The sequence below is a fragment of the Phaethon aethereus genome (genome assembly GCF_964289735.1).
Source record: "Phaethon aethereus genome assembly, chromosome: 18".
Lineage (NCBI taxonomy): Eukaryota > Metazoa > Chordata > Aves > Phaethontiformes > Phaethontidae > Phaethon > Phaethon aethereus.
Window position 1 is genome coordinate 6,118,577 of NC_138594.1, and position 25,080 is coordinate 6,143,656.

The window sequence follows — 25,080 nt, forward strand, 5'->3', positions numbered from 1 at the left end:
GTAGAATTCTTCTCCCCCTTGGCACGGGACCTCAGGACTCCTGCCACTTCTGTGGCAGGCTGCAATCATTGCTTTAGGTGGGTCTCCAACCTGGGGAATACCTGTTTCTCAAAACCTTCCTGGCTCTGCACTGAAATGCCTGGGAAAGAAAAGGGACTGACAAATTGCTCTTGTTTCCACAGCCTTCGGTTGGACAGGTAGCTCGTGTGGATGTCAGCAGTAAAGTGGAAGTGGTGTGGGCTGATAACTCCAAGACTATCATTCTGCCTCAGGTGAGGTCCTGTTCCAGCGCGTGATATCCCTGTAATTCTTAGCTGAGTGACAAATCTTGGTTTTAAATCCTGGGTGCAGAGAGATTCACTGGGTAAGGGAATCTTGCTCTTATTTATTGCTGCCTTCCCATGTGATAGGGTGGCTTCCCAATTCTGTTAGCACAAGAAAATCTTTCCTATGTCAGGAGGACTGGGCAACTAATTGATTATCACTGCTCTTGAATATAGAGAATAGGAAAGTATGGGCAGACTGTTGCTCCTTTCACATGCTGTACTGCCTGTTCACAGCGCTGACCCCAGCCCTGTTCCTGGCTCCCAGAACCTGCCGCTTTGCGGAGCGGGTTGCAGAGCTCAGGGTTCATCGGTTCTGACTTGAGCCCTGGGTCAGTGCATTGCCCAGCTAAGGCGCTGCTGAAAGGCAATTGCTTGTTCTGTCTTGCTTGTGAAACGGCACCATAGTGTTTTCTTTGACTAAAGAAGCTCCTCCAGAAGCTGGGCTAGAGCCACAAGTAGTGACTTTAGCTAAAATCTCTTACCCAAATCTCTTCCCAGGGTGAAAATAGAGATGTAGCCACACTATAGTCCACTTAACTCCATTGATTTGTCTTCTGCATTGTTTTAAGGTTTTGTTGTGCTGTCTTGTATCTTATTATCTTCACTTATTCACATGTACAGAAATGTACAGTTTCATCCCATGTCTCCCCTCCTTGTTGCCTCAAATTAAGGCAGACAGCCTAAAGATAGGAGAAGACCTGCTTCTGTAGGGTCCCATCCCTGTCACTGTGGCAGAGAACACCACTCCCTCTGCCACAGAGGTGCATTTGCAAGTAGAAAGCACCGGCTCAAGATTTCTCTTTAAACCAAGCAGCTCTGCATTAATTACAGTAGAATAGTCAATGCCTGCACTATGGCAGTGGACTACAGCATTACAAAGCAGGCTGCTGTCTCCCTTCCCCCTGTTGTCACATGTGCTTGGATCACAAGCACAATCGGAGGTCTGATGTGTGCTCCACAAAGGGCTGTTCTCACACTGCGGTGCTGGGGCTCTGCAGCAGCTCCTGCTGTGTCACGCCAGTCCCTTCGATTCCACTCATCTGCGTAATTATGGGAGTTGGGGAAATGTCAGGAGCGTGAATTATCAGTTGGTAAAACTGTGATTTATCAATGCCTGTCCATGTGCCTAGAGATGAGCTGTCTGGGTGCTTTTTCTCAGCTCTAAAAATAAAGATAGCATAACTGGCTAATTAACTTTCCAACTCAGATTTGGATTAGCTTTGAGGGCAGTGAGTTTTGATGGCTTTTCCTGCCTGCAGTCACTTGTGTTGAACCCAGCTAACCCCTGCTGGCTGCCTGGCTCTGGGTGGCACAGGACTAGCTGAAAAGTGCTGGTTCAGTTCAAGGCTTTGACAAGATAACTGAGTGTCTCTGCACTTTAGCCTCTGGGGTCATATTTTGCAAGATTAAGAGGATTCTTGGGCTGTCATTCAAGTGTCAGAAACCTGTGGATGAAATGCTCCATCTTGAAACTCCTAACACAGCCTTACAAAGTTGTTCTTGCTCCCCTGCTTCTATCTTCGAGCTCGTAGCTGGAGTATGCTTGCAAGCCTCTGCAGGGAAACCTTGTGAGAGTTGTAGCATGTGCAAAAGCATGGTTATAACAGGTGAGGCTAGATGGAGTGTGGATGGGTTCAGCTTCCAGTAGTGAAGGGGAAGAGAAACGTTTTATGTCAGAGCTTATTCAGCAAACTTGGGTTAGTCTTCATTGTCCCAGCTGAATTTTAAGCAGCGGCGACATACAACAGCTAAAGCAGCATTGTGTGCCACAGAAGAAGAAAGCTGGTGTGGGAATGTTTTCCTGGTTCCAGCATTGTCTCTGTGGAAGGCACGGAGTGTGGAGGCAGCCAAACCAGGGCTTTGTGCCAACACAGTTGCTGGTGCAGAAGCAGGACCAGCTATAATATAACCAGCAGGACCAATACTAACTCCACACATGACACCCAATACCTCCAGAACTAGCTCTGCGTTCAGAAACCCTGGGGCATCCAGGTAGCTGTTTGGTGCCTGCGTGCTCTCCTTGGCTGGATCCCACCTAGGGATGGCTACAGCCTACCTAGAACTTGCCCTAGTTTTCCCCTAGTGTCCTACTTTGAAAGGTGGAGGATGGATCTATGCTGATTAATAATCCATGCTGGTCATTGATGAGCACGCTATTTGGATCAAACACAGTCCACCCTGTATAGATGGAAGGGGTTGAAACAGCCCAACCAGTCCTAGCTGGAACCTCCGTTTTCATGGGGAGAACTGACTTGCATTTAAAAACAACTAAAATTCTGTGCTTCAGACTAAGTCTCTTGTAATTCTGCTCTCCTTTAGCACTTATACAATATTGAGTCAGAAATTGAGGAGTCAGACTACGATTCTGTTGACGGCAGCACCAGCGGGGCATCCTCTGAGTGGGAGGATGAAAGCGACAGCTGGGAGACAGACAATGGCCTCATGGAAGACGACCACCCAAAAATCGAGGAGTTAGAGCCTGAGGAGCCAGCAGCAGAGGAGGTGAAAAAAGTAGAGGAACAAGTCCAGGGAGCTGTGGCTATGGCAGTTGCAGATCTTGCTGCAGAGAAAGCTGGCAAGGACGGAGCCCCAAAGAGCTTCCGGGAACTAAAGGAGGCCATCAAGATCTTGGAAAGCCTGAAAAATATGACTGTGGAGCAGCTGCTGACTGGCTCTCCCACCTCTCCAACTGTGGAGCTGGAAAAACCCACTCGGGAGAAGAAGTTCTTGGACGATATTAAAAAGCTGCAGGAAAATCTAAAGAAGACCTTGGATAATGTGGCTATTGCAGAGGAGGAAAAGATGGAAGCCATGGTGGAGACGGAGAAGAAAGAAGAAAAAGCAGAGGCACAGACACCAGTGAGGTCAGAGTGGCCCAGTGAGACACCAGTGCTCTGCCAGCAGAGTGGAGGCAAGCCTGGAGTCACCTTCACCAGTGCCAAAGGAGAAGTCTTCTCTGTCTTGGAGTATGCTCCAGGTGAGTGTGTCAGGCCAGGGCAGTGCAGGATACTCTTGTCCTTCACTGCTGTTCTGCAGTGTTTCTTTCTCCAAAACCTTTGCTTCTAGGCCTTTTGGATTGGGCATCCTCTCTTCTCTCTTCCTCCTAATCCTTTTCACAGCTCATTAACTGGGAGGAGAAATTAAGACAACTTCTCTAGCACAGTCTGTTCTGCGACTTAAACCTGGCTTTTAGATGGCACCTCTAGGCGCTACAGTAACTCTTGAGCCACAGAAGTGGGCTTCCCCTTTGTCCATATTGGAAACTAACTTTGGAGGGCTGTGGAGACCAGTCGCTTTCCATTGCAGATACTTTCTTGAAAGCTGTGGGATTTGTTCAGGCTTTTTTGCAGGGCTAGATTGGTTGAGAAGCAGAGCAGGAACAGCTGGTGTTCTTGTGCTGGGTGTCCTTGGTGGGTGAGTGTCCTTGTTCACCAATGCTAATCAGCCAAAAATAAAAAAAGAGCATCTGGTTTTGTGGAACACTGGTGGCAGCAGAGCTCAAGGTGCTCGGCAACCCAGGCAGTGGGGCCAGACGTGGGAAGGAAAGGTGGCCAAAGTGTTCTGAACCTGCAGGTGTGTATAAATAAAGATGGGGAACTGTGCTTAGGTTTTGCAGAGAAAGGGTCATCACTTTGTGTGATGCATCATTGTCCGGCTGTGGGACAGGGCTCCTTGTGGGGCTCGGGGATAATGTTGTGTGGAACCATGAGAACAGGAGATGCAGATTGTGGCTGCTGTACAGTGTGGGAGAAAAATGAAATTACCTCTAGGCTGCCTCCTGGCTCAGCACCAAAGCAAATCAACTCTTCCCAGTTACAGGTTTAACACATGGATAGATTTGTCTTCACAAGGAACTTGTGGCAGTTTCCAAAGACAGACTTTAATCCCATTCTCCTCCTTGCCCCACAGATACCCATGCCTTCAAGAAAATGGAGTTCCAGCCCCCAGAAGCAAAGAAGTTCTTTAGCACTGTACGGAAAGAGATGGCTCTCCTGGCCACCTCTCTGCCCGACGGCATCATGGTTAAAACCTTCGAGGATCGAATGGCAAGTGTCTGCTCTCAAATGCCTGTGTGTTAGTGCTGGGCTCAGCATTTGGATTGCTTTTTCTGGAATTCCCTGCTTTAGCCTTAATCCTTTGCAGTAGAGCTGCAGGAATGTGTGCAGCATGTGAAATACAGCTGTAATTACCGTAAACGGCTGCTTTCGCATTCCCTGAGTCAGGGTGACAAACAATGGGGAGCTCCTCATTACAGGAAGCCTATTTTGGGTGTTTTGCCCACTGGGCTGCCTGTCCCACCGAGGGGGAGAGGCAGGCAGGCAGGCAGCTGGCAAGGCGCTGATGTAACCAGTGAGCAGTTTGGGGATTGCTGGCCATCCTCTGAAGCCCTGCTTCTGATCTGAAGGCTTGGTCTGTTGTCAAGCCATAGTGCAGCTTCTAGGGGAAGGATGCCCCGAGATGTGTCGCTTGAGCTGACTCTTGCAAGGGCCGAGTTAATCGCATCCCCTCTCTCCCTCTACATAAATACAACCCTGCCAAGGTGAGAGGATGTTTCACAGTGCCTGGCTTATATTGCCTCTCTCCACAGGATCTCTTCTCAGCACTTATAAAAGGGCCCACGCGCACGCCCTATGAAGACGGCCTCTTTCTCTTCGATATACAGCTCCCCAACATCTACCCCGCTGTCCCGCCTCTCTTCCGCTACCTCTCCCAGTGCAGTGGGAGACTGAATCCCAACCTGTATGACAATGGCAAAGTGTGTGTCAGCCTCCTGGGAACATGGATAGGCAAGGTAATGCTTTCATCCGCTCATCCGTGGGGAGTGGTGGCTGTGCCAGGCAGCTTTGGAACAAGCCACTTCCTATGAGGCCAAGAGTCCTGGGTGGTTTCTGGTCTTGGGTGGTGCTTGAGCTGGGGATAGCTCTGGCTTTGGGCTCTGTTTTAGATGTCTGGAGCAGGTAACTGGTGTAGTTTGGCTTCTTCTGGGACTGTGTGTGGCTCTTGTCTGTTCTTCCCTGATGAGCAGCCTATGGTCAGACCAGCCGGGCTGTGTCACGGTTGGACAGAGCAGAGACACAGACACCAGCATGGGGTATTCCCCTGTGGTTTGGGTCCCTGTCTCCAGGGGACAAATCCTGCAAACAAATCGTGTGGTGTGGCACAAAGTCCAACTGAAGACTTGGAATAAACAGAGCCAGGGAAATGCTGTGTTTTGGGCAGGTAGATCGATGGGGTGGCTGGTGTCTGGTGTTTAGGGTTACAGTGTTCCAGGCAGAACTGGCCTGCTGGGGTGCGGTGCTGGCAAAAAGTCCTGGGGAGATAATTGGTACAGCAGGACACTAACACATCACATGCTTGTCAAGTCAGTCCCTTGTTCCTGTTGCAAGCCACAGGACCTCAGCGATAGGAATGCAGAGAAGCTGTGGCCTTGCCTCATCTAACAGTTACCACAGAGCAAACTGGTGATGCTTCAGCCCTTTAACACATTTGTATGTGCATTTCAGGGGACAGAAAGGTGGACCAGTAAATCCAGCCTCCTTCAAGTACTCATCTCCATCCAAGGTAAAGGCTCCTGCAGAACCTGTGGGACTGGAAGAGATGGGGGGAGGAGGGGATGCAGGCTTATGGGGGGACACACAATTGGGATCTGCCACCCTAGTTGGGTTAGTGCTGCCTTTTGCCCTCACCTTGCTGGACAAAGCAGAGTCCTCATCTCTCCAGTTCATCAGTCAAAGCAGGTGCAAGCTTTTCTCAGGCCCTGATTTTTGGCTGCATCCCAGGTCTCTCCCACAATGCTTTCCCTTCTCACTGCAGCAACTAAGCACAGAGCTGTTTTGCTTGTTATTCTGAACTGACAAAGGTGAACCGCCGTGTCCTTAGCCAGTTACCAAAGTTAGTTGAAGTTGCTAAACTGGGCTTTGTTCACAGGACTGTTTTTTCTCCCCACTGAGTCACCCGCCCATCCTACACTGGGCATGTTTTTGCACAGGATGGTGTTTATGCTCCTTCTGAAGCAGAGAATAATCAGGGGTGTGTCTAGACAAGCCCCAGGGCTTCCTGCCATAGGGCTTTGCCCTGCTATATTAGTTTGAGAGCAGACTAAATCAAATCTCTTCCTCAAGGCCAGCTTTCTGTGCAGGGAGCCCAGGCATGTGACTTGAGAAACCTTTGACACAGAGCAAGGGCTCCTGCCTTGAATCAGCAGGCGACTCCTGCTCCTCCCAAGTCTCACAGTCCACCTGTATCCTCCTGTTGGAGGAACGACACCATGAGAAAAGCCTTTTCTTACTTGCAAAGCTGAGGATCTAAATTTAGAAAATGAAATACTAAATGTTTTACTAGAGCAACCTGGTGCTCGCGCAAAACCTCCTCTCCCCCTTGTGCTGCCTGGGCTTTGGGAGGCTCATGATCTCACCTCCACCAGCTCTAATGCAGTTGGTGGCAGGCTGCCAGCAGCCTGGCAGTGTTGGTGCTGTTGCTACATACGTGTAATTACATTAGGCCAGAAGCAAGCGGGAGAAAGCTTGGTATGGGTGAGTTGTTACAGTACTCACTGTCTCAGAACTGCATTGTCTGATGGGACTGTGCTGGATAGGATAGGACCTGGCCAGCTCAAAGCCTGGTACTGAAGATTGGCCTTTGTTCTGATTAAGAGGAGGAAAAAAAACTATTTAAGGAAAAAAACCTTTGGGTGTGTTTGTGGGGTTTTTGCTAGGAGGGAAGGGAAAGAAGCTGTGAAACACTTCCCCGTCTGCCCTTTTGACCTACTCTGCTGTTGCGTGCCCTCTGCAACACACTGGGGGAAGACTATTCTTGCCAGCCAAAGATCTTGAAAGCCACTCTCGGTAGCGTCCGAGATCCCCACTGCCCTAGCAGAAGGCCACAGACCCATGCACACGAGTGCGTGTGCACCTCCATTGCGATACAGTCCAGTGCATCTTGCAGGTTCCTGGTTGTCCAACCTGGCCTCTGCTACCTCCTTGCAGTCAAAGCATGGCTTCGCTGCAGTGTTGTCCCGCGGCCCCTTCGCTGCGCTGCCTGCATCAGTGTGGCTGCGGGTGTGGCTTCACGGTTCCGTGAAGCTGGCGTGATGCCTCAGTGAGGCGGTGCTGTGACCCTCAAAGCTCAACCACCTTGGCAGAAAACAGGGCCCAGCGGTGTCTGCGTCGGATGGCGATTTGCGGTAAAGTTCCTCCCTTTAACCCCTTGGTCTCCCCTTCTCTTGGCAGGTCTCATCCTAGTGAATGAGCCCTACTACAATGAGGCTGGCTTTGACAGTGACCGGGGCCTCCAGGAGGGCTATGAGAACAGTCGCTGCTACAATGAGATGACACTGATCCGGGTGGTGCAGTCCATGATGCAGCTGCTGCGCAGGCCGGTGGAAGTCTTCGAGCACGAAATCCGTGAGCATTTTCGCTGCAATGGCTGGCGCTTGGTGTCCCGCATCGAGTCCTGGCTGGAGACGAACGAGCTGGTGGAGCGGAGCCACGAACAGGCCAACGGGGCGGATTCTGCCTCCCTCCTCTCTGCCTGCGGCACCCTGGCCGAGAGCCCAGGAGACAATGCGGGATCGCTGGGGGAGTACGGCAGCAGCTCGGAGCAGGGGGCAGCGGCCGAACTTTCTGACTCAGCACTCGACGGGAAGGAGGAGCTGGACGAGTCGGAGTTCACAACCTCGACGCCCAACACCGGTGATCTCCAACAGTATTCAGACTCGGAGAGCACAGGCCAAGCCAGGGGGGTGGACCTGGCCAGAGACCGAACGGACGAGGGGAAGGCTGCCCAGGACTCTGCCTTGCAGCCTAGTGTGAAACCAAAGAAAAGGAGGAAGAGCTACAGGAGTTTCCTTCCGGAGAAGAGCGGTTACCCTGATATTGGGTTCCCCCTCTTCCCTTTGTCCAAGGGGTTCATTAAAAGCATCCGTGGTGTCTTGCAGCAGTACCGGGCTGCCTTAGCAGGGGCCAATATCCCAGAGTGGACAGAGGACAAATAAACCGTCAGGTTAGGGACAGGCAGGTGCAGGGGAGAAGGGAAAGCAGCAGAAAGGAAATTGGCAAATGCTGTTACCAGTAAACTGGCTTCTCCTTCCAGCTTTTCTTCCTCAGCTTGGTTTGTTCCAAAGAAGGTGGTAGGCCTGATTTGCTCCTCCAAGGAAAGGTTGTCTAAGCATGAATAACTCTTTGCCCCCAGCCCTTCTTCCTTCCCTGTGTCCCATGTACGTGCTCCTCTTGCGAGTTTGACCCTGCAATGGTAAGATTTGAGACCTGCACAGAAGCAGTCTTGCAGCCACGTTCCCTCTGCACTTTCATCTTGGGGCACCTTTCCACACAAGGACTCTTCCCACCCAGCGCTACACCCAGCAGTTTGTTCTGGTGGGGTTCAAGCCAGGAGAAGTGATTGCTGTAGTATCTGGAAACAAAGGGCAATGCCCTCCCAGTCTCTCATTTTCCTTTGTGTTACCATGGGTTTTATGAAGTCTACCCCAGCTCATATGTACTTAGGCATTGGATTGTGTTTGCATTGAAGTTGTCTACACCATAGGGAGTTGCTCTAGTCTTAGTTCTTCACCGATAGCTACAAGGTTCTTCCAGTCAGGACTTGGCAAGGCGCAGCCAGAGCTCTGCGCTCACACTGGTGCTGCCCTGGTAGTGCTGTGGGGTTTCCATCCAGTTCTGCAACTTCTAGTTGGTTTTCTGGAAGCAATTCTAGCCATCTCCACTTGTTTTTCTCCAGAGTAAGGCAAACTTCCCCCTCCCCACCATGCAAGCCTATCTTGTAGAAATACATGGGATTTGGGGTTCTGCCCTTGTTACTTGCTTAGGTATCGGTGTCTCGTTTCCGGCCATCCTGGCTGTCACACAGCACTACCCCTACCCCTGGATCTCAGCCTCGCCTGGGCAGGCAGCAGCGAGTGATCTTGGCGCGTATTGTAGATCGAGCAGCTACTCTGGATGGTGAACCTGGCGTGGCTGCTGCTTCTCTGTTGTTTGGCTGTAGATGAGTATTTCAGAGCTGTTTGAGCCAGGGTCACCCAAGGGAAAGGAGCTGTTAGCCAGCCAGCAACTGGAGCACACCAGCACACACTGGTGCAGACTGTTATCAATTCCTTTCCTTGCCAGCCATTTCCCGTGGTGGCCTGGGTCCGCTGTGGCCGGCAGCGTTGTGGGCACAGCACATACTATCCCTAATCTCCACTGCAGCGCTGCCGTGCTGCTCTGGGAAACGGCTGGCGAGGTCAGCCCGTGTTTCAGCAGCAGAGAGCTGTCTGAGCTCGTGACCATGAGCACTTTGAAGCAGTGACTTGCCAGACTCCCTGGTCAAGACACCTTCCTGAAGTCTGTTTTTCTGTGTGCACGCACTTCACTTCTGGAGCTGGGAGATCGCACTCCAGCACTACTGCATTTGCCCAATGTTTAGGCCTTGGAGAATCACCCAGGTGGAGCGCAGTCTGTCAGGGAGAGTCTGTCAGTCCTTCCAGCTGGCACAGGGAGTCGGTGGTGCCAGGCTTCCCAGGGAAAGTTAGGCTGAGCAGTCAGCTCTGCCAGAAGTAAGGATGGGGACAAAACTCTGCTCTTGCTCAATATGGCTGTGTTTCCCTCCCCCCCCAACCTGGGCCAGGATCTGGCCTTCTCATTTTGAAATGAAGAAGAGCGGGTGAATATCAGCACGCTTGTGTGATATTCTTCTGCTCCTTGAAACACCAGGGTCTGCACCCACTGGCCCAGATCCCCCACCCGGCTCCCTGCCCCTGCTATTTCCAGCTGCCCACGTGATGCTCCGGAGCCAGGGGGTTGGCTGCGCAAAACCCTTCCCGTGTCACCATCCGCCGTCGGGGTTTTGGAAGGCACGTCCTGCTCCCGGTGCTCTGGAGGAAGCAGGGCTTGGCTGTGAACAAAGACCCGGGCCTGCAGAGCTCTCTAAGCACTGGTCTGTGGGTGCATCGCCTGCGCAGCAGCTCCGGCCCTGCGCTGGCACCGGGAGCCTTCCCTGCCTGGTAGGCAGGAGGTCTGGCAGCGTGGCAGACCCCCAGCTGGGGTGCAGAGGGATGCTCTCAGCCCCAGGCAGGGCAGTGTGAACTGCACCTGTAACTCGCAGCCACTTTCTGGCTGTGGCTGGTGCTAAATGAATGAATCCCTTTGAGCAAGGAGTGGGGAAGTCTCCAAAATATAAAGGGCTGATTGGGGTGAGGGGTGAGGCTGTTGCTTCAGGGCAGGGGAAGGGTAGGCAGCGAGGCTTGTTCCACAAATGATTAACCCTCTTACTCATCAGACAAAACTGCGGTTGGAGATCTACAGAGGCCAACTTCCTCTGTCCCCTGTGCCGGGCTGTGGCTGCCCGTGGCCCTGCTGGCCAGGGAGGGAGGGAAAACCTTCAGGGCCGAGCGGCAGCTGGGGATGGAGGCATGGAGCAGCTCTGGGGTCCCCTGCTTTGCCCACCCCTCATTCTCTGCGGCTCTCATGTCCTGGGAAGGTGGTTGGCAGAGGCTGGTCGGGCTGCCCACCCGCCCAGGGAGGAGGGCAGGCTGCTGGCGTGAGCTGCTGGGACCCTGCGAGTCTTCCCCTTTGCCAGAGAAGTCTCTTTGTGTCCTCTGATAGTAATCAAGAGCTTTTGCACAGGTTCCTGGGGCTTCCTACCTAGGAGGTGTGTACTGGCCTTCTGGAAGGGGACGCTGATCCCCAGCTGCCGCTACCCTGGCATCGCTCGCTCTCTGTAGCTGGCTGTCCCAAACGGAAGCGTGCACAGAGGTTTACAAATTTTCTAAGCTTTTGATAATGTGAAGCTCCTGGGTGAAGAGGTTGGTGGTGAGCACACTGCAGCTATGTAATTTTTTGTGTATGTATGTAATATTTAAGGGTAACAAAATTTAAAAGGCTAAAACCTTAAAATAAAAAAATTAAAAACACACAAAAAAAGCCAAAGCATGATGCATATTGTTAGCCTTAAAACTGGCTACATGACTGTGTGATGTACAAATGAGAGCAGCCTGTAACTGTTTTAAGTGCTGGGGTTGGGGAAGAAGCATTACAAAAAATCAGTTTGTAGCCTTGATTCTGTACAGTATTTAATGAAAAAAAAAAAAAGACCTGACTATTGAGGCCATGCTTAGAGGTGTGTCGTTCACGTGCAGATGTGGATGCTTGGTTGCTTACAATATATGTATAAAGTGCTGTGTGACCATTAAAACTTTTTTTACCTGCAGATTTTTTTTTTTGTTTGGCTAACCAAGGTGTAATAAAGGAGGGAAGATGACTTGCCATTAAATTTTGCCTCTGTGAGTAGTTCTGACTGTTGTCTCTTTCTTTCCCCCGCTCCGCCGTCGCGCTTGGCACTTGCCCCGGCTCCGGCGCGCATCGCTGCGCCAGCGTCTGGCCTGGACGGGGTCCCGCTGGCTGAAGACGACGGCGCGGCGGGCAGCAAGTCCGGAGGGAGCCAGGCAGGTCTGGCAGGGAGGGGCTGCCCCCATGGCTCCGAATAAACTAGCTCCCCAAAACCCTGATTCACAGGACATCTCTCGGGCTTTATTTTTTTCTCTCTGTGCTCTTTGCTGGCGTGTGGTGCACACAGGCTCCCCAGCGGCTTGGCGTGTGCCGCAGCATGGCCAGCGGCTCAACTGGCTGCTGCCCCGGCAGACGGAGCCAGCGCCAGGGCGAAGTAAAACCCTGGGCAGACCCGGCAGCGGTGACGGCTCATGGGCCCTGGCAGCTCTGCCCCGGTGCTGCCTTCCCCCCTCGCCTCGGTGCACGGGCACGTGTCGGGTGAGAAGCAAACGCGGCCACGTCCTTCACCCCACGGCTGCCCTCCCTGGCCCCTCTCTGCCTGCAAGGAGAGGCACGGAGGGGGCCGGCGCAGGCAGAGGACATGGGCAGCGAGGTCAGGGGCTTGAGACCTGCAACTTTGCTGGAGTTGTTTAAACCAAACAAACACTTGCCTCCCATGGGGCGGCTGCTGCTGCCTCCCTTGGCTGTCGGGGGTTTGGGGGGCTCCCCGGGAAGGGAGATCCCAAACACCCTGTGCTGTGAACAATACAACTGTCCTGGGCAGAGGCCTGGAGCAGACTCCGGGGAGCCTTGGAGAGCCTTTTGGGTGCTGCGAGCCCCACCGGCTCGGCTCCGGAGGGAGCGGAGAGCTCCGCGCTCTCCCCGCAGCCTCCCCTGGCAGCAGGGGCCGTGCCAGAGTTCAGGGGAGCATCTCTGAGCCTGTTTCTACACCTGGCCCAATGCCATGGGGGGAGATAACTTTATTTTGGGAGGTGGTTCACAGCTGCTGCCTGCCTTGGCTGCCCTGGGAAGAGGAGCTCGGCTCCCCCGGAGCACGTGGGGCCGTGGAGGGGGGGAACAATCGTGCTCTTCTTTCCCAGCTCTGAAATCCTAATTGCGTAGTTCGCAGTTTAATAAATGTGAACAGCCACCACTGTTTACTCTTCTACTTTGTACTTGAGCACTGTAAATGAGGTTTAATTACTGCAATTTTATACCAAACAGGCTCAGTAGTGTGACCCCCCCTGGGCACGGACATGTTGTGGGGCTCCAGCTGGCCCCGGGTTGCTCAGGAAAGGGGACCCGTGAGCTCCCTGCAGGGGCAGAAAGCCAAACCCTTCGGCCCCAACCACCTCCTCCTCTTGTGACCCCTTCCCCGCCCTTGCTCAGAGGGGCTGAACCTTCCCCAGGATGGCCCAAACCACCACTGTGGGGCTGAGGACTGAGACTGAATCTCTGGATTCGACCAGCCCTGGTGCGACGCTGGGCAAGGAGGCACCAGCACATCCCAAAAATCGGGGTGCCCCATGTCCTGGCTCCAGCGCATCTCCCCTGGGAGCACTTTGTGGGGCCATCGCTCCATGCTGGTCCTGGCAGCGAGGTGATGGTGGTCTGGCAGCACGGGCAGGACACCGGGGAGCGAAGGGCCACGGCGCTGAGCCAAACGCGTCCCGACAGCCGCGTGGCCGGGCTGCATGTGAGCCCAGCCCGGGGTGACGGCACCGCAGCCCTGCTCCTGACGGCAGCTGGGAGCTCGGATTTAAGCGCCAGGAGGGATTTTTTTGCAAACGCTAAATCTTTATTGCATTTCTCACAAGAATAAACTCTGCTTCTACAGGAAGCTTTGGGTAGAAACATTCTTAAAAAAAGTTGATTTCTTCTGTTAGATATATTGGTCCTGACCATCGGCGGGGGCGCGAGCGGTGCCACCATGTGCGTCCAAGCCGAGGAGGGGACGGGGCTGTGCCGGCGCAGCCGCCCAGGGCCAGGAGCTCGTACCGGGATAAAACACGCTGGCACCTTGCCGGCACAGAGTACCCGATGGGGCTCGTGGCTCGTTTTTGGGACAGCGCTGGTGGCTGTCCCAAGGGGGTAAAGCTAAGCGAGGGGATGAGCACCTGCGGCCCCCAAGAGCTATTGCTATGGGAGGAGGAGGAGGTTCCTGAGTGGGAGGAAGGCTCTGTCGGGCCAGGCTGTGCTGGCGGCTCAGCGCTGCGGGAGCCTGAACCCAGCTGCTCAGGAGCCGCTGAGGACGCGGCAGAGGCGGCTGTGGATCTGGCCCTGGACAGGCTCGCAGGCCAGCGCCTCGCCGTCCACGGTCATGATGCCCGCGGCCGCCCGCGGCTCCAGGCGGAAAGCCCGGACGGGGACGTAGCGCAGGTGGGGACAGTTCAAGTCCAGGTGGGTCCCCCTGGCCATGGCCAGGAAGAGCTTCAGCAGCGCCACGCGGCTGACGCCGGCCTTCAGGTAGAAGAGATGGATGCAGCCGTCGTGCAGCTGGGCTGCCGGTGCCATCAGCAGGTTGGTGCCCACATGGGACTGGTAGATGGCGTAGACGGAGACGAACTCCTCCTCGGGGACCACCGTCCAGTGCGCCGGCACTGGCTGGCACAGCGGCACCAGCAGCGAGTCGACGGGCAGAGCCCCGGCTGCCTCCGTCCCCGCCGGCGGCAGAGTGCGGCCAGCCTGGCCGTTGGCAACGGGTGCGGGGGGGTCCCTGGGTGCCGGGGGGGTGCCCCGCTCAGGGATGGCGGGCAGGTAGGAGAGGCGGCCCTGGTACACCCGCAGCTTGGCCAGGCACTGGAGGGTGCCCAGCGTGAAGCGGGCGTTGCCCAGCCGGCGGTACTTCTCGCTGTCGATGTCCACGTCGGAGATGAAGCCCCAGCCGAAGCCGAGGAAGGAGAAGAGGCGCTTGCCCGAGGCCGTGCTCAGCGAGACCAGGTCCATCTGCGTGTGCAGCCCCTTGCATAGGATGAAGGCGCAGTTCGTCAGCAGTTTCTTCTTGGCGACGTGGTCGTTGCTGTGAGGGATGGAAAAGGGTGAGTTTGGGCTGGACCCAGCTCAAGGGGCCTCTCCCCCACCTACATGCAACCCTCACCCTTGTGCCGTGGGTGGGACACATCCCAGCTGGGTGCTGGGAGAGGTGGGAAGGATAAACCAGTTCCTGAAAGAGGGAACCGAGTTGGGGCTACTGGGCCAGGGTAATCCCTGTCCCCTGGCCGCGTAGCGGGACCGGCTGTGCCCCGGGGTGGCTCCTTTGGGGTAAAGCTGTGCCAGACTCAGAGCCCAGAGAGGAGGAAGGCCGTGGCGGAGAGCTGGGGACGCAGGGATTCAATCTGATGCTCGCAGGGACCAGCTGGTGCTGTGCCAGTGTGTGGGGAGGTGGGGCCCCTGGTGGGCCCCCCCATGCTGGGCATCCCCGTTCCCAGCACCCTTCCCCTGGGCTGGAGCCATGCGCAGCCTTTCGCTGCCCTCACCCCCCCGCCTCGGTGCCAGCCCAGCGCCATGTGCGCGGTGCCGGTGCGGTGCCAGCAGCCGGTGCCCCCGCGGGGCGGGGGCTCACCCCGCGTAGTGGTTGATGGAGGCGGCCAGCGCGTTCCCGGAGCCCCCCGGCAGGATGCACAGCGGCTTCTTCATGGTGTCCTCCCAGTCCGGCCGCTCCATGAGCCCGTTCACCACCTGCGGGGATGGAGGCAGCTCACGGCACCCGGGGCTGCGCAGGGAACCCAGCGCAGCCCGCGGTGCCCCCAGCCGGGGCAGGACCGAGGCCATGGCTGCCCCGCTTTCCGCTGAGCTGGGTGGCATCTCTCCTTCGCCATTCCCTGCCTGCCTTCGTGCCTCGAAGCTGGGCTCCCGCCCCAGGCACCCCTCTCCTTCTGCCTCTGTGCCCATGCCAGCCAGTCCCAGCTGGGGGGATGCCCCGCAGTGCCCCTCTCACCTCGTACAGCAGCCCGTCCCCGGCCATGACCACCAAGGTGTCCCACTGTGACAGGTCCTCATCCCGTACCTTCTCATGTGCGTGGTGGGGTCTCTCTGCGGGGAAAACAGAGTCGAGTGTCACCCTCCGACCCCGCAAGGGTCCCAGCCGGGGCGCGGGAGGCAAGACAGTCGTCATACGGAGTGCAGCCATGTCCCCTCGCACCCTCTGCCACGACCACCTGTGACAGCCCACCCCTTGCATTGTCCAAACCAGCCCCATGGGAGCTGTGGCGATGCCAGGGGTACGAGGCCCTCGGAGGAACTCATCCCGGGGCAGCGGCACCCCAGTAGGATGCCAGGAAGGGAGGATGAGGAGGAGGCGAGGGAGCCGCTCACAGACTCACCGGTGATGAAGACGGTGGTGGCGATGTCGGCCTCGGCCAGCATGGGCTGCACCACTGCCTGGAAGTCCTCGAGCGCACGGCCGGCACCGCTCTGCGGGTTCAGCAGCACCAGCGCGCGGCAGGGCCGGGGCAGCACCCCATAGCTGTCACCTGGGCAGGGGGGAGAGGGGGGCTCAGGGTGGGGGGTCCACAGCGCTGCCCGGGGAGGGCTCTGTGATCCAGGGTGTTTGCCACGGCCCCACGGGAAGGGCAGCTGCCCCCGACCCCCCCAAGCTCCCCGGGCTGCATCCCTACCCACAGGCAACGGGAGGTTGGCAGGGATGGAGGGTCCCTGCTGGGAAAGCAGGACTCGAGGTCCTGCAGGGACTCATCCTGAGCTCTCCCGCAATCAGCAGAGATGTTTTACGCCCAGGCCAGAGCCCCGCAGCAACCCGGCGGTGCCGCGGCGGAGCCGGGGCCCCGCAGCGCCGAGCGTCCCTGCGCATTCCAGGGCAGCGGGGTGCTGCCGGCTGCGCTTCCGGACACGCCGGGGAAAGAAAGGTGGGAGCAAAGGGGAGGTTTGAAACCCAACCTCCCCAGGGGCGCCTGGCCCCAAACGCCCTCTCCTGGGAGATTTCCCTGCTGAACCCCACAGCGCAGTGAGCCGGGGACGAGGGCTGGGGCGGCTCGAGATCCCAGCTCCACGCATCCATCCCAGGTGGAGCGGGGCCAGGACAGACGCCTGCGCCGGCAGACGGACACTTCTGCTTCCCCTGCTCCCCACGGGGCTTGGGTTTCGCGCACAGGGGCCCCGGCCGGGCTGTAATTACAAGCCTGGCAGGGGCCCGCATCCCCCTGCCCCCCTGCCCGAAGGCCGTGCCCGGCGGTCCCCGGGCGGGGGGACGGGGTGAGCCCGGCTGCCGCTGCCCTCCCCACGAGGCAGCCAGCCCGACACGGCACAAAAGCTTTGGCACAACCAGCCCGGGAGGAAGGGGCTGTCTTGTCCCCGCACGGCCGCAGGGCACCGGCCAGGGCACTCAGGAGGGGCGAGAGGTGCTGAGCACCCACATCTGCCTCGCACAGCATCGTGCCCTCAGCCAGCGTGGGTGGGGAAGCGGAGGCACGGTGCAGCGCTGTGAGCCCTCACAGGTGGCAGGATCAGCGCCCGGCAGGATATCCGTGCCCGCTGCAGGCTCCTGAGCCCAGGCTGTTATAAGCCGCAGCTGAGCTGCCGTCGCTGTCCCCAGGCAGGAGCCCGGCAGGAGCCCCCCGGCCTCACCCCACCCCGCGGGCACTGAAATGATCGGACCAGCACGCCTCCAGCTCCCGCAGCGCCTCTGGGAAGCCCCGGCCCCGCAAGGGTTAAGACAGTTTTGGGGGGTTGCGGGGGTGTCCCCAGGAGCTCTGGGCCCCCTGAGCCGTGATCCGGCCCCCAGGGGGGTAGCGGGGGCCGGCCGGGGCGCAGGGGCTCTGCGGGACAGCGTGGGGCCTGCTGACTCAGCAGAAAGAGCTGCTCCGTCAGGAGCTGAGTCACCAAAGCAAACGGCATTTCCCGGCACTGCCCCCCCCAACCCGGGCCGGGGGCTGGGGCCGGCCGCCTGCCCCCCGCCTTGCCTGCACACTTTGACTTCAGCTGTTCGAACACACAAGGCAGCGTTTTTACAGCTAAAACCCCGCCTGCCGCCCACACCGGGGGTGGAGGCGGCGAGAGGGGAACCTGGGGTGATGGAGGTCCCCACGTGTGGGGGCATCACACCGGTCACGGCCACGCCGGGGCTTCCCCGCCGGCTGGCAGAGCTCCACAGCTGCCCCGCGGGGGAGACGTGCCTGGAGCATCCCATCTCCGTGCCCACCCCAGCTCCCGGGGGCCACCCAGAGCTCTGCTGATTTCGGCAGCATGAGGGTTGATTTTCTGCCCCTGGGAATGACCCGGCTGTCACCCTGCGGGCCACCTCCCTGTCCCCACGCTGGCTGCTTGGGACCTGCCACCGAGCCCACAGCAAAGGGCCGCCCGTGAGAGCCCCGTCAGCAGGCCTGAGCCTGGGTCCGGGCGCTGGCTCTGGGCCGGTGCTCCCCGCTGCCGCCCAGGGCCGGGGGAAGCCACCATCTGCCCCCCGCCTCCCTGGTCCCTTATCAGTGGGCACCAGACGCGAGAGGACCAGCTGCCCTCAGGGACGGCAGCGAAGCGCTGCAAGCAGAGGCCGCCCCAGCTCGTGTCAGGGATAAGGGGCAGCAAGCCCGGGGCTGGGCTGGCCTCTCTCCTCACGCTCCGGAACCTTCCCTGGTCACAACTGGCACTAAATCCCCTAGAGGCAAATGCAGCCGAGCCCCCGGGACAAGGGGGTTGCACTCAAGCCCCAGCTGCTGGAGGCAGGTGATGGGGGGTTTTCCTCTCTCTTTCTCCCCCCCAGCCTGGAGGATGCAAAGCGAGAGCACAAGGCACTTAAAGAACCTAAACACAGTTTTTAAACCCACAACGTTTCTAGTCAGCCACTTTGTTTCTGACGTGCACGAGGAGCTGCAGCCGGGTCTTGCCTGACGCTCCTGCCTGGACCCGTGGCTGCTGCCCCATGGCCTCCGCTGCGCAGTGGGGTACGACTGGGAGCCCCAGGACCCGCTCCTTGGCTGGAGGGGGAAAGGCAAACCCCGCTCAGGGCACCGAGGGATGCCGTGACTCCATCACCAGGGACAGTTTGCTCGTACCAGGGTGTGAATAGGGATGGGGACATGATCCCAGTGTGAGACCAGTGACACCAGCAGCACCAGGCTCGGCCCAGGCTCCCATGGCAGGAGCAGAGGGTGCTGGTTCAGAGACGGAGCCCAGCAGCGGCAATGCTCAGGCCGGGGGGGACAGATTTCAGCGGCATCCCTTTCCCTTGCGCAATGCTGGCCGGCCCCTGGCATCTCGGCGAGGCTCAGCCACTTCCCGGCACAGCGCGGCTGCTTTCAACCTCAAACGCCGAGCAGAGCAGACACTGAGTCAGCAGGAGGAAGGGGCTCCAGCTGCTGCCAGTGCACAAACCCTGCTCTCCCCCTCCGCCCACGTCTCCCCCATGGGACATGTGTCCCAGCCGTAGTCAGGCGCGGACCACGCTGCCGTAGCTCCGCCATCAGCAACCCCAGCTGCTCCCTTGTGTCCCTGCGTCCTTCTGGAAACTCTCTGGGCACAAGGAACAAGCGTGCCAGGCTGGCGGGGGACGGGGCTGTCCTGCCCGGTGACCCGGTTGGCGTGAGGCGGGGATGGACGGGGACGTGCCCACCGCATCCCCTCTCCGCAGAGTGTCACTGCCACATGGCGAGGGGACGAGCACAGCGAGGGGTCACCCAAAACAGGGGCTTGCAGCAGGGCCAGGTCCCGCTCGCTGCCGGCAGCACCGCCGACACACCGGGGCTGCGGCCGGCAGTTTGACGGCAGCCGCAAGCAGCGGTTGGGTTTCCCCACCGGGACACAAGCCGGGGGCAGCCAGCTGCAGGGGGGACGCTTCCCTGCACGCTGCAGACAGCCCCGGCTTTGAAGGTATTCACTGCTGAGGGACTTTCTTTCTTTCCCCTTGGGGTGAAATAAGGAGGGGGGAGCTTCGTCCCCACTGCAGCTCTCCACAAGGCTTATCCCAGGGGATGCTGGAGCCGAGATGCTACCAGGATGGGATTGTTGGTGGCTCCCCGGGTCCCCTCCCTGTGGGGACTGGGTGGCAGGATTGCTCCACACGGACTCACACGCAGCTTCCCGACACTGCCTTATCTGTCCCGCACACGCCGTGATGCCGGCACGTGAGGCTGCATGCAAGCGCAGGGTGTGGCGAGAGGCATTTTTAGCTCTGTCCCAAACTGGGGGAGGAGGTTTGCAAATCCTGCTGGCCCTCAGCTAGAAAAATAACTGCAAAATCCCACACCGCCTTCTCCCGTCCTCCTTCCTCAGGCTCCCCCGAGGCCCCTGCGTGCCACCAGCTGCTCCTGCCCCTGCACCCTCGCACCGCCTGCTAAGAGGGCGAGGGTTTGAAAATGCTTGGAGCCTTACAGCTGCGGAGTTCAGGCTGGAAATAGAGTAGAGGAGCTGGTTTTGCCCTCACTCCTTTCCACTGGATTTTTTTGTTTGTTTTTATTCTTTAGGAAGAGTAGCAGAAAGTTGTTTTGTAGCTGCAGGTCATGTAAAAAAGCTGCATTTTAAAATCCGAACAGGGAGAGCTGGGCTAGATGTGATTTGACAGGATCCCTCTAACCGCATGCCTCTTAATTTCCAAGTCTGATCAGTGTGACTGGACAGCTAAATAAATGAAGTAGTGCATATAATTGCATCTCTGCCGGGATGTTCAGATATATGCCAGCCCGCCCTGCCCCTGCAGGCCCCCGTGCCAGCCGCCCCCCTTCGAGCTGGGGGCAGCTCCCGACTGAAACCCGGACCCCTCCGAGCCGCCCTAGGTCCCTGCAGGGCCCCGGGGGGGTCCCGGGGGGATTCGCCTGCTCCCAGGCGATGGACGGGACCTGTCGGGGCCGGGGCTCGGCTCCCGTCCCGCCTGCGTCAGCAATGATGCCTGTTTGTTTTTTTTTTTCCTTGGTTAATGCTGCCCTTTGGAGCTTTGCTACTTACTGAAGCGATGCGAGGGGAGAGGGGGAGCGTGGAAAGGGCCTCCGTGGTGCGACCACGTCCCTGCTGCCCCTTCGATTTAAGGCAGAAAGGGGGGAGAAGCCGCCCCCGGGCTGTGCACAGGGGTGTCCCCGTGTGGCCCTCACGCTCGGGGGGGTGGGGGGGTGTCCAGGTGACCCTGCGGGGATGCGGATCGCCCCCCGTCCGCCCCCCCCGTCCGCTCCCGACCCCGACCTGTCCCTTCGGGGCCCGACCACCGCGCCCAGCTGCCAACCGCATCCCCACGCCGTCCCGCGTGGGGACAGGCAATAGAGAGCCGGGGGGCCCCACGCCCTCGGGTCCCTGGCCCCCCGGCACAGCCCCCCCGCCCGGTCCCGGGGCTCGCTCCGTCGGGACCGGCGGCAGAGCGGGGACGGGGGCAGCGGGTGGGCGTGGGGGGCGTGGGTCCCCCCTCCCCACCCCATGCGAGCCGGGCGGCGGCCGCGGCGGGCAGCGCCTCGACCACTCACCGTCCTGCGTGGGCACGGCGGGCACGGAGAGCTCCCGGATCCTGCGGCTCCAGGCCTGGGCGATGCGCAGGTTGCCCGCGGCGTCGGGCCGCAGGCAGACGCGGAAGGTCCGCTCCAGGCGCTGCCGGGCGGGCGGGCCCCAGCGCGGCCCGCGGAACGGGTAGCAGACGAGGGAGAAGCAGGCGGCGGCGGCGGCGGCGGGGAAGGCGGCGGAGCCCACGCAGTCGGCCAGGCGGAGCGCGGCGTCGGGGCTGGCCGAGCCCCCGGCGGGGCCACCGGGACGGCGCACCTGCAGCTCCCGGGCCGTCAGGGCCAGGGAGCAGGCGGCGGCACCGGGGGCGGCTCCCGTGCCGAAGACACCTTGAAGTAACACCGGGCCCCCACCGGGCTCCGGGGGAGCGCGGCGGCCGGCGGCCATCGGCGGCGGAACGGGCGCGGAGCGGGACGCGCCGGGGAGCGCCGCCCGCCGCTGCTCGCTGCTGACACCCGCCGCGCCGCCCGGCAATGGCAGGGGGGCGGCCCCGTTCATAAAAATCTAACCCCCACCCCGGCCCGGCCCGGCCCGGGGCCGCCCCGGGCCCCCTCCCCTCCGCCCTGCCTCAGTTTCGCCCAGCGCCGCCCCGCGCTCCGGGCAGCTCCCACGCTGCCCTCCCACGGGTGGGAAGTGGGGGGGGGGGGGTGCAACCGGACTGCCCGGCTGGAGCAAGACTCTGCAGACACGCGAGGGCAAAGCGGCGCCGCGGATTTGCCGTGGGTGACTGCGCTGCTGGCGTGGGTGTCCGGCAAGGGGTGCTCCCACGGTGCTGGGAGCTGGACCCACGCTCACACCGGGAGAGCAGCGGCAAAGCACCGGGCAGACGCGCCAGCCCCAGCTCGTGGGCGTCGTGTCCAGCAAGACGCAGGTCGGCGCTGGCGGGGGCACCCCACGCCTGCTGTAGTCCCCCGAGCCCCACGCTGGGCTGAACAGCATTTAACACCAGCTCTGCATCGCCCCAGCCAGGACAAGGCGAGAGGAGCCCAGCGGGTGCCTGGAGAAACCAAGGGCTGAGGACAGCGGGCAGCCAGACAGGGTCACTGCCGGGAGTGGGACAATGTCCTGCTCGTCACTGGTGGCTCGCCATCAGGTATCCACGAGGGTTGGAGGGTGCCGTGGGCATGGAGGCCTGTGGAGGGAGGTGGGCTGTGCTGTGACCCCCACCTCGGGGCACAGAGCGCTGGGGACAGAGCCCAGGGGACCCGCCTGGAGGGTGCCAGGCTGGGAGCCGCTCCGTGCCCGTGGTGGCTGGCAAAAATCACTGACAGCAGCTTTTGATGGCAACAGGACTGACCTCACCCTCCCGAGGGGCTGCTGGGCTCCAGGGGGTCTGGCCCAGCCCGACTGTGCCAACCAGTGCCCCACGGATGCAGCTGTGCTCCCCAGGCTCCCGCTGGCCCTTTGCTCTCCTGAGGCTCCAACCAAAGCAGAGCTGAGCCTCTGCACGGGGAAGCGGGTGATGAGCACTCGGACAAGTGCCGTGGGAATGGACAGGCAGGGGGACAGGTGCCCCAGTTCCCCCATCCACATCCCCTGGGCCTTCCTTGCCCCTTCCTCATCCCTTAGACCACCCTTTGTGGCAATCCTCACCCGGGTTTCGCACGCTGCGTGCTGCTGGGCTGGCAGCAGCCTGGGACCCCATAACCTTGAGCTCGCACCTGGGGGAGGCATCGCTCTTCACACTTAGCGCAGTTTAATTAGCACTGAGCCCTCAGCCCTCTGTCCCCACTTAAACCCACTGGAACTGGCCAAAAATTGCAGGGAGGGCACGGGATGACCAGCTGGGCAAGATAACGTGATTAAGTCTTGCTTTCCCAGAGTGACCTGAAACGAGAGCCGAGGTGCCATGATTTGGAGCGTTGTGCTTTCCAAAAAGACTTCCCTGGGCTCTATGGGTTCAGAGAGATGCTTAGAGGGGACAGTGCAGCAAAAACCCAGCCATTTGTTGGCTGATGCTTTCAGCTGGGGAACCACAGCACCCACAGCTGATTCTGGGTGAGGTTTGGGCACAGCCGCTTCCCCAGATGCTGCCGTGCCACGTTCCGGCGTTTGTAAACAGCCCCGAGGTTCTCGGCCAGGTGTCACGGGAGGAAATAGCTGGATGCTGGGGAGTGCAGCGTCCTGACCTGCCCCTCGCCCTTCTCGGTGAGTAACTCGCTCCCCATTTCCGCGCAGGAAGGCACGAGACGTGGCTGGAGGATGTGAGAGCAGCTGTCATGCTGCTCCCAGCAGGTGCCACAGGGTGATGGGGCTGCTTTGGGCTCTGTCCTGACCGCGTTACATCCGTCCATGGCCCCGTGCCGCAGGGATCCCCCTTGCCCTGCCTGCCTGTGCTTTAAATAGGAGTCGAATGCCCGGCTGGGCTCTGCGGGCCATGGCCGTGCTGCGGGCTGGGAAAAAGGGCTGAGAGTGGCTCCATGGCGAGCTGTCGAAGCCAGCCATGCCGCAGCACTCAGGCATGGGAAGGGTTAGCACAGGGATGCCCATGGCGGGGATGCCCAGGGCAGGGAGATGAGGGGGCTGCAGCCAGGTAATTCCAGGACGGGGAATGGGACCAGCACAATCTCAGCCTCCGTGATGGCACATCACACCCAGACAGAGCTTTCCTGCATTGGTGCTGGTCTAAGGGGACTTCACATGAGCCCGTCCCAATGCTGTGCCACCCTTGTGGATGCCCGCTTCGTGGCAATGGCAGCCTGGTGCCCAGCACCAGCCCCACGCGGGTGCCTTTGCTCTTGCAGCCATGGACTGATTCGACCCTGTCCCGCACGGACACCGCTTGTTCGCCTCCAGGTGCGATGTCTAATGCGGAAGTGGGATCGTTTCCTTCGCTGCTCTGTGCTGATAAACAGTTGTTTGGAGCTATCTTAATTACAAGAGCCTTAACGAGCTCCCTTGACCCGACCGGCAGCCCGAGGGGCGCTCGGCAGCCAGGGCTCCCGTGCCGTGGGCAGGCATCAGCCCATCGGGTTTGTCCTGATCGGCTCCATTCCCGCCCGTGTGCGCTGCAGCGGCCGTGCGCGTGGGAGGGTGGCGCGGCGATGTGGCGTGGGGATGTGGCATGGAGTCGGTGTGCCTCCACCTCCTTTCTCATTGCAAAGGGGGCTCACCCAGGGCACAGGGTGTCTGTGAGCATGGAGGCCCCTAGGCTCCCTTCAAGAGCAAACACCCCACAAACTCCTGGCCTGGAAGGGCTCACGGGGTACCCCAGCCCCACAGACATCATTTGGGGGAGAAGGCTCTTACGTCCAGAGCACCTTGCCCCGGGCTCCCTGGAGAACGCGATGGATGTTCTATGTTTGGGGAAATTGAGGCAGAAGAGCAGATGAGGTCTGCCTTGAGTTGTACAAGAAGTCAGGGGTTAAGTATGGCAATTAAACACCCCCTCAGCTCCCTCCTGCCCCCAGGCTCTTCCTGCTCCTGCCCCCAGTTGCTGGAGGAGCTGGTTCCCCCAGGGAGCTTGTCCTGGGGGATGAAAGCAGAGAGGCTGTGGGCTTCCCGGCCCTGCTGTAACCCTTTGCCCCTCACAGCTGATGCGTCCCGGCTGAGGCTCCCTGTGCCAGGGCAGGCCCGGATTTCGAGCTCCCGCTGCCTACACAGCGGCGGCAGGCAGCCCCGGAGGAGGCGTGCAGAGGACGTGGCTCTGCTGCAAGATGAACTGCAGCGTTTCGCTTCGAGGCATGTAGCTCCTCCAGATCCCTGCCTGCTCTGCCACGTCTGCGGGGGGACGGGAACAGGGAGGGATGCACTCATCCCGGATCCATCTCTTTTAGCATCATTCCCACTGCTGAAAGTACATGTCTCAAGGTGGAGCCAGAAATAGCACGGCTCTGCGCTGCATCGGGGCTGGCAGGGCTGCAGGGTTTGGCAGGGGGACAGGCACCGACTGCAGCAATGGGAACTTTCCAGCCAGCGCCTGCGGAAGCGGCCGGTGCGGAGACCCAGCCGTTTCGGGGCAGACCCAGCCTGGGGCCCACAGCTCGGCCGCTCTCAGCCCCCCGCCCCGGGGGCTCACAGGGAGCGGTCACCTGCGGCTGCCGGGGAGATGCTGGTGCCGACACAGGGGA

General features: G+C 59.5%; 2 protein-coding genes across 2 annotated transcripts in view; one reads left to right on the forward strand and one right to left on the reverse strand.

The window, feature by feature from the left end:
- The window catches only part of UBE2O (ubiquitin conjugating enzyme E2 O), a gene marked incomplete at both ends in the record, with an annotated part of 63,450 nt that extends 55,131 nt beyond the window's left edge, over positions 1 to 8,319 (forward strand). The window contains 6 exons of the mRNA XM_082008318.1: positions 183 to 272; positions 2,646 to 3,303; positions 4,236 to 4,372; positions 4,915 to 5,118; positions 5,831 to 5,888; positions 7,556 to 8,319. Coding sequence (XP_081864444.1) covers positions 183 to 272; positions 2,646 to 3,303; positions 4,236 to 4,372; positions 4,915 to 5,118; positions 5,831 to 5,888; positions 7,556 to 8,319 — 1,911 coding nt within the window. The remainder of the gene's footprint in view (positions 1 to 182; positions 273 to 2,645; positions 3,304 to 4,235; positions 4,373 to 4,914; positions 5,119 to 5,830; positions 5,889 to 7,555) is intronic.
- Positions 8,320 to 13,467: 5,148 nt separating this feature from the next.
- On the reverse strand, positions 13,468 to 21,508 carry SPHK1 (sphingosine kinase 1; the record flags this gene model as incomplete). Its single annotated transcript, XM_082008073.1, is given in 8 exon segments — positions 13,468 to 14,603; positions 15,147 to 15,262; positions 15,522 to 15,616; positions 15,907 to 16,056; positions 20,980 to 21,414; positions 21,417 to 21,452; positions 21,455 to 21,490; positions 21,493 to 21,508. Coding segments are annotated over 8 exon segments (1,668 nt in total). The 3' UTR covers positions 13,468 to 13,819.
- Positions 21,509 to 25,080: the final 3,572 nt, after the last annotated feature.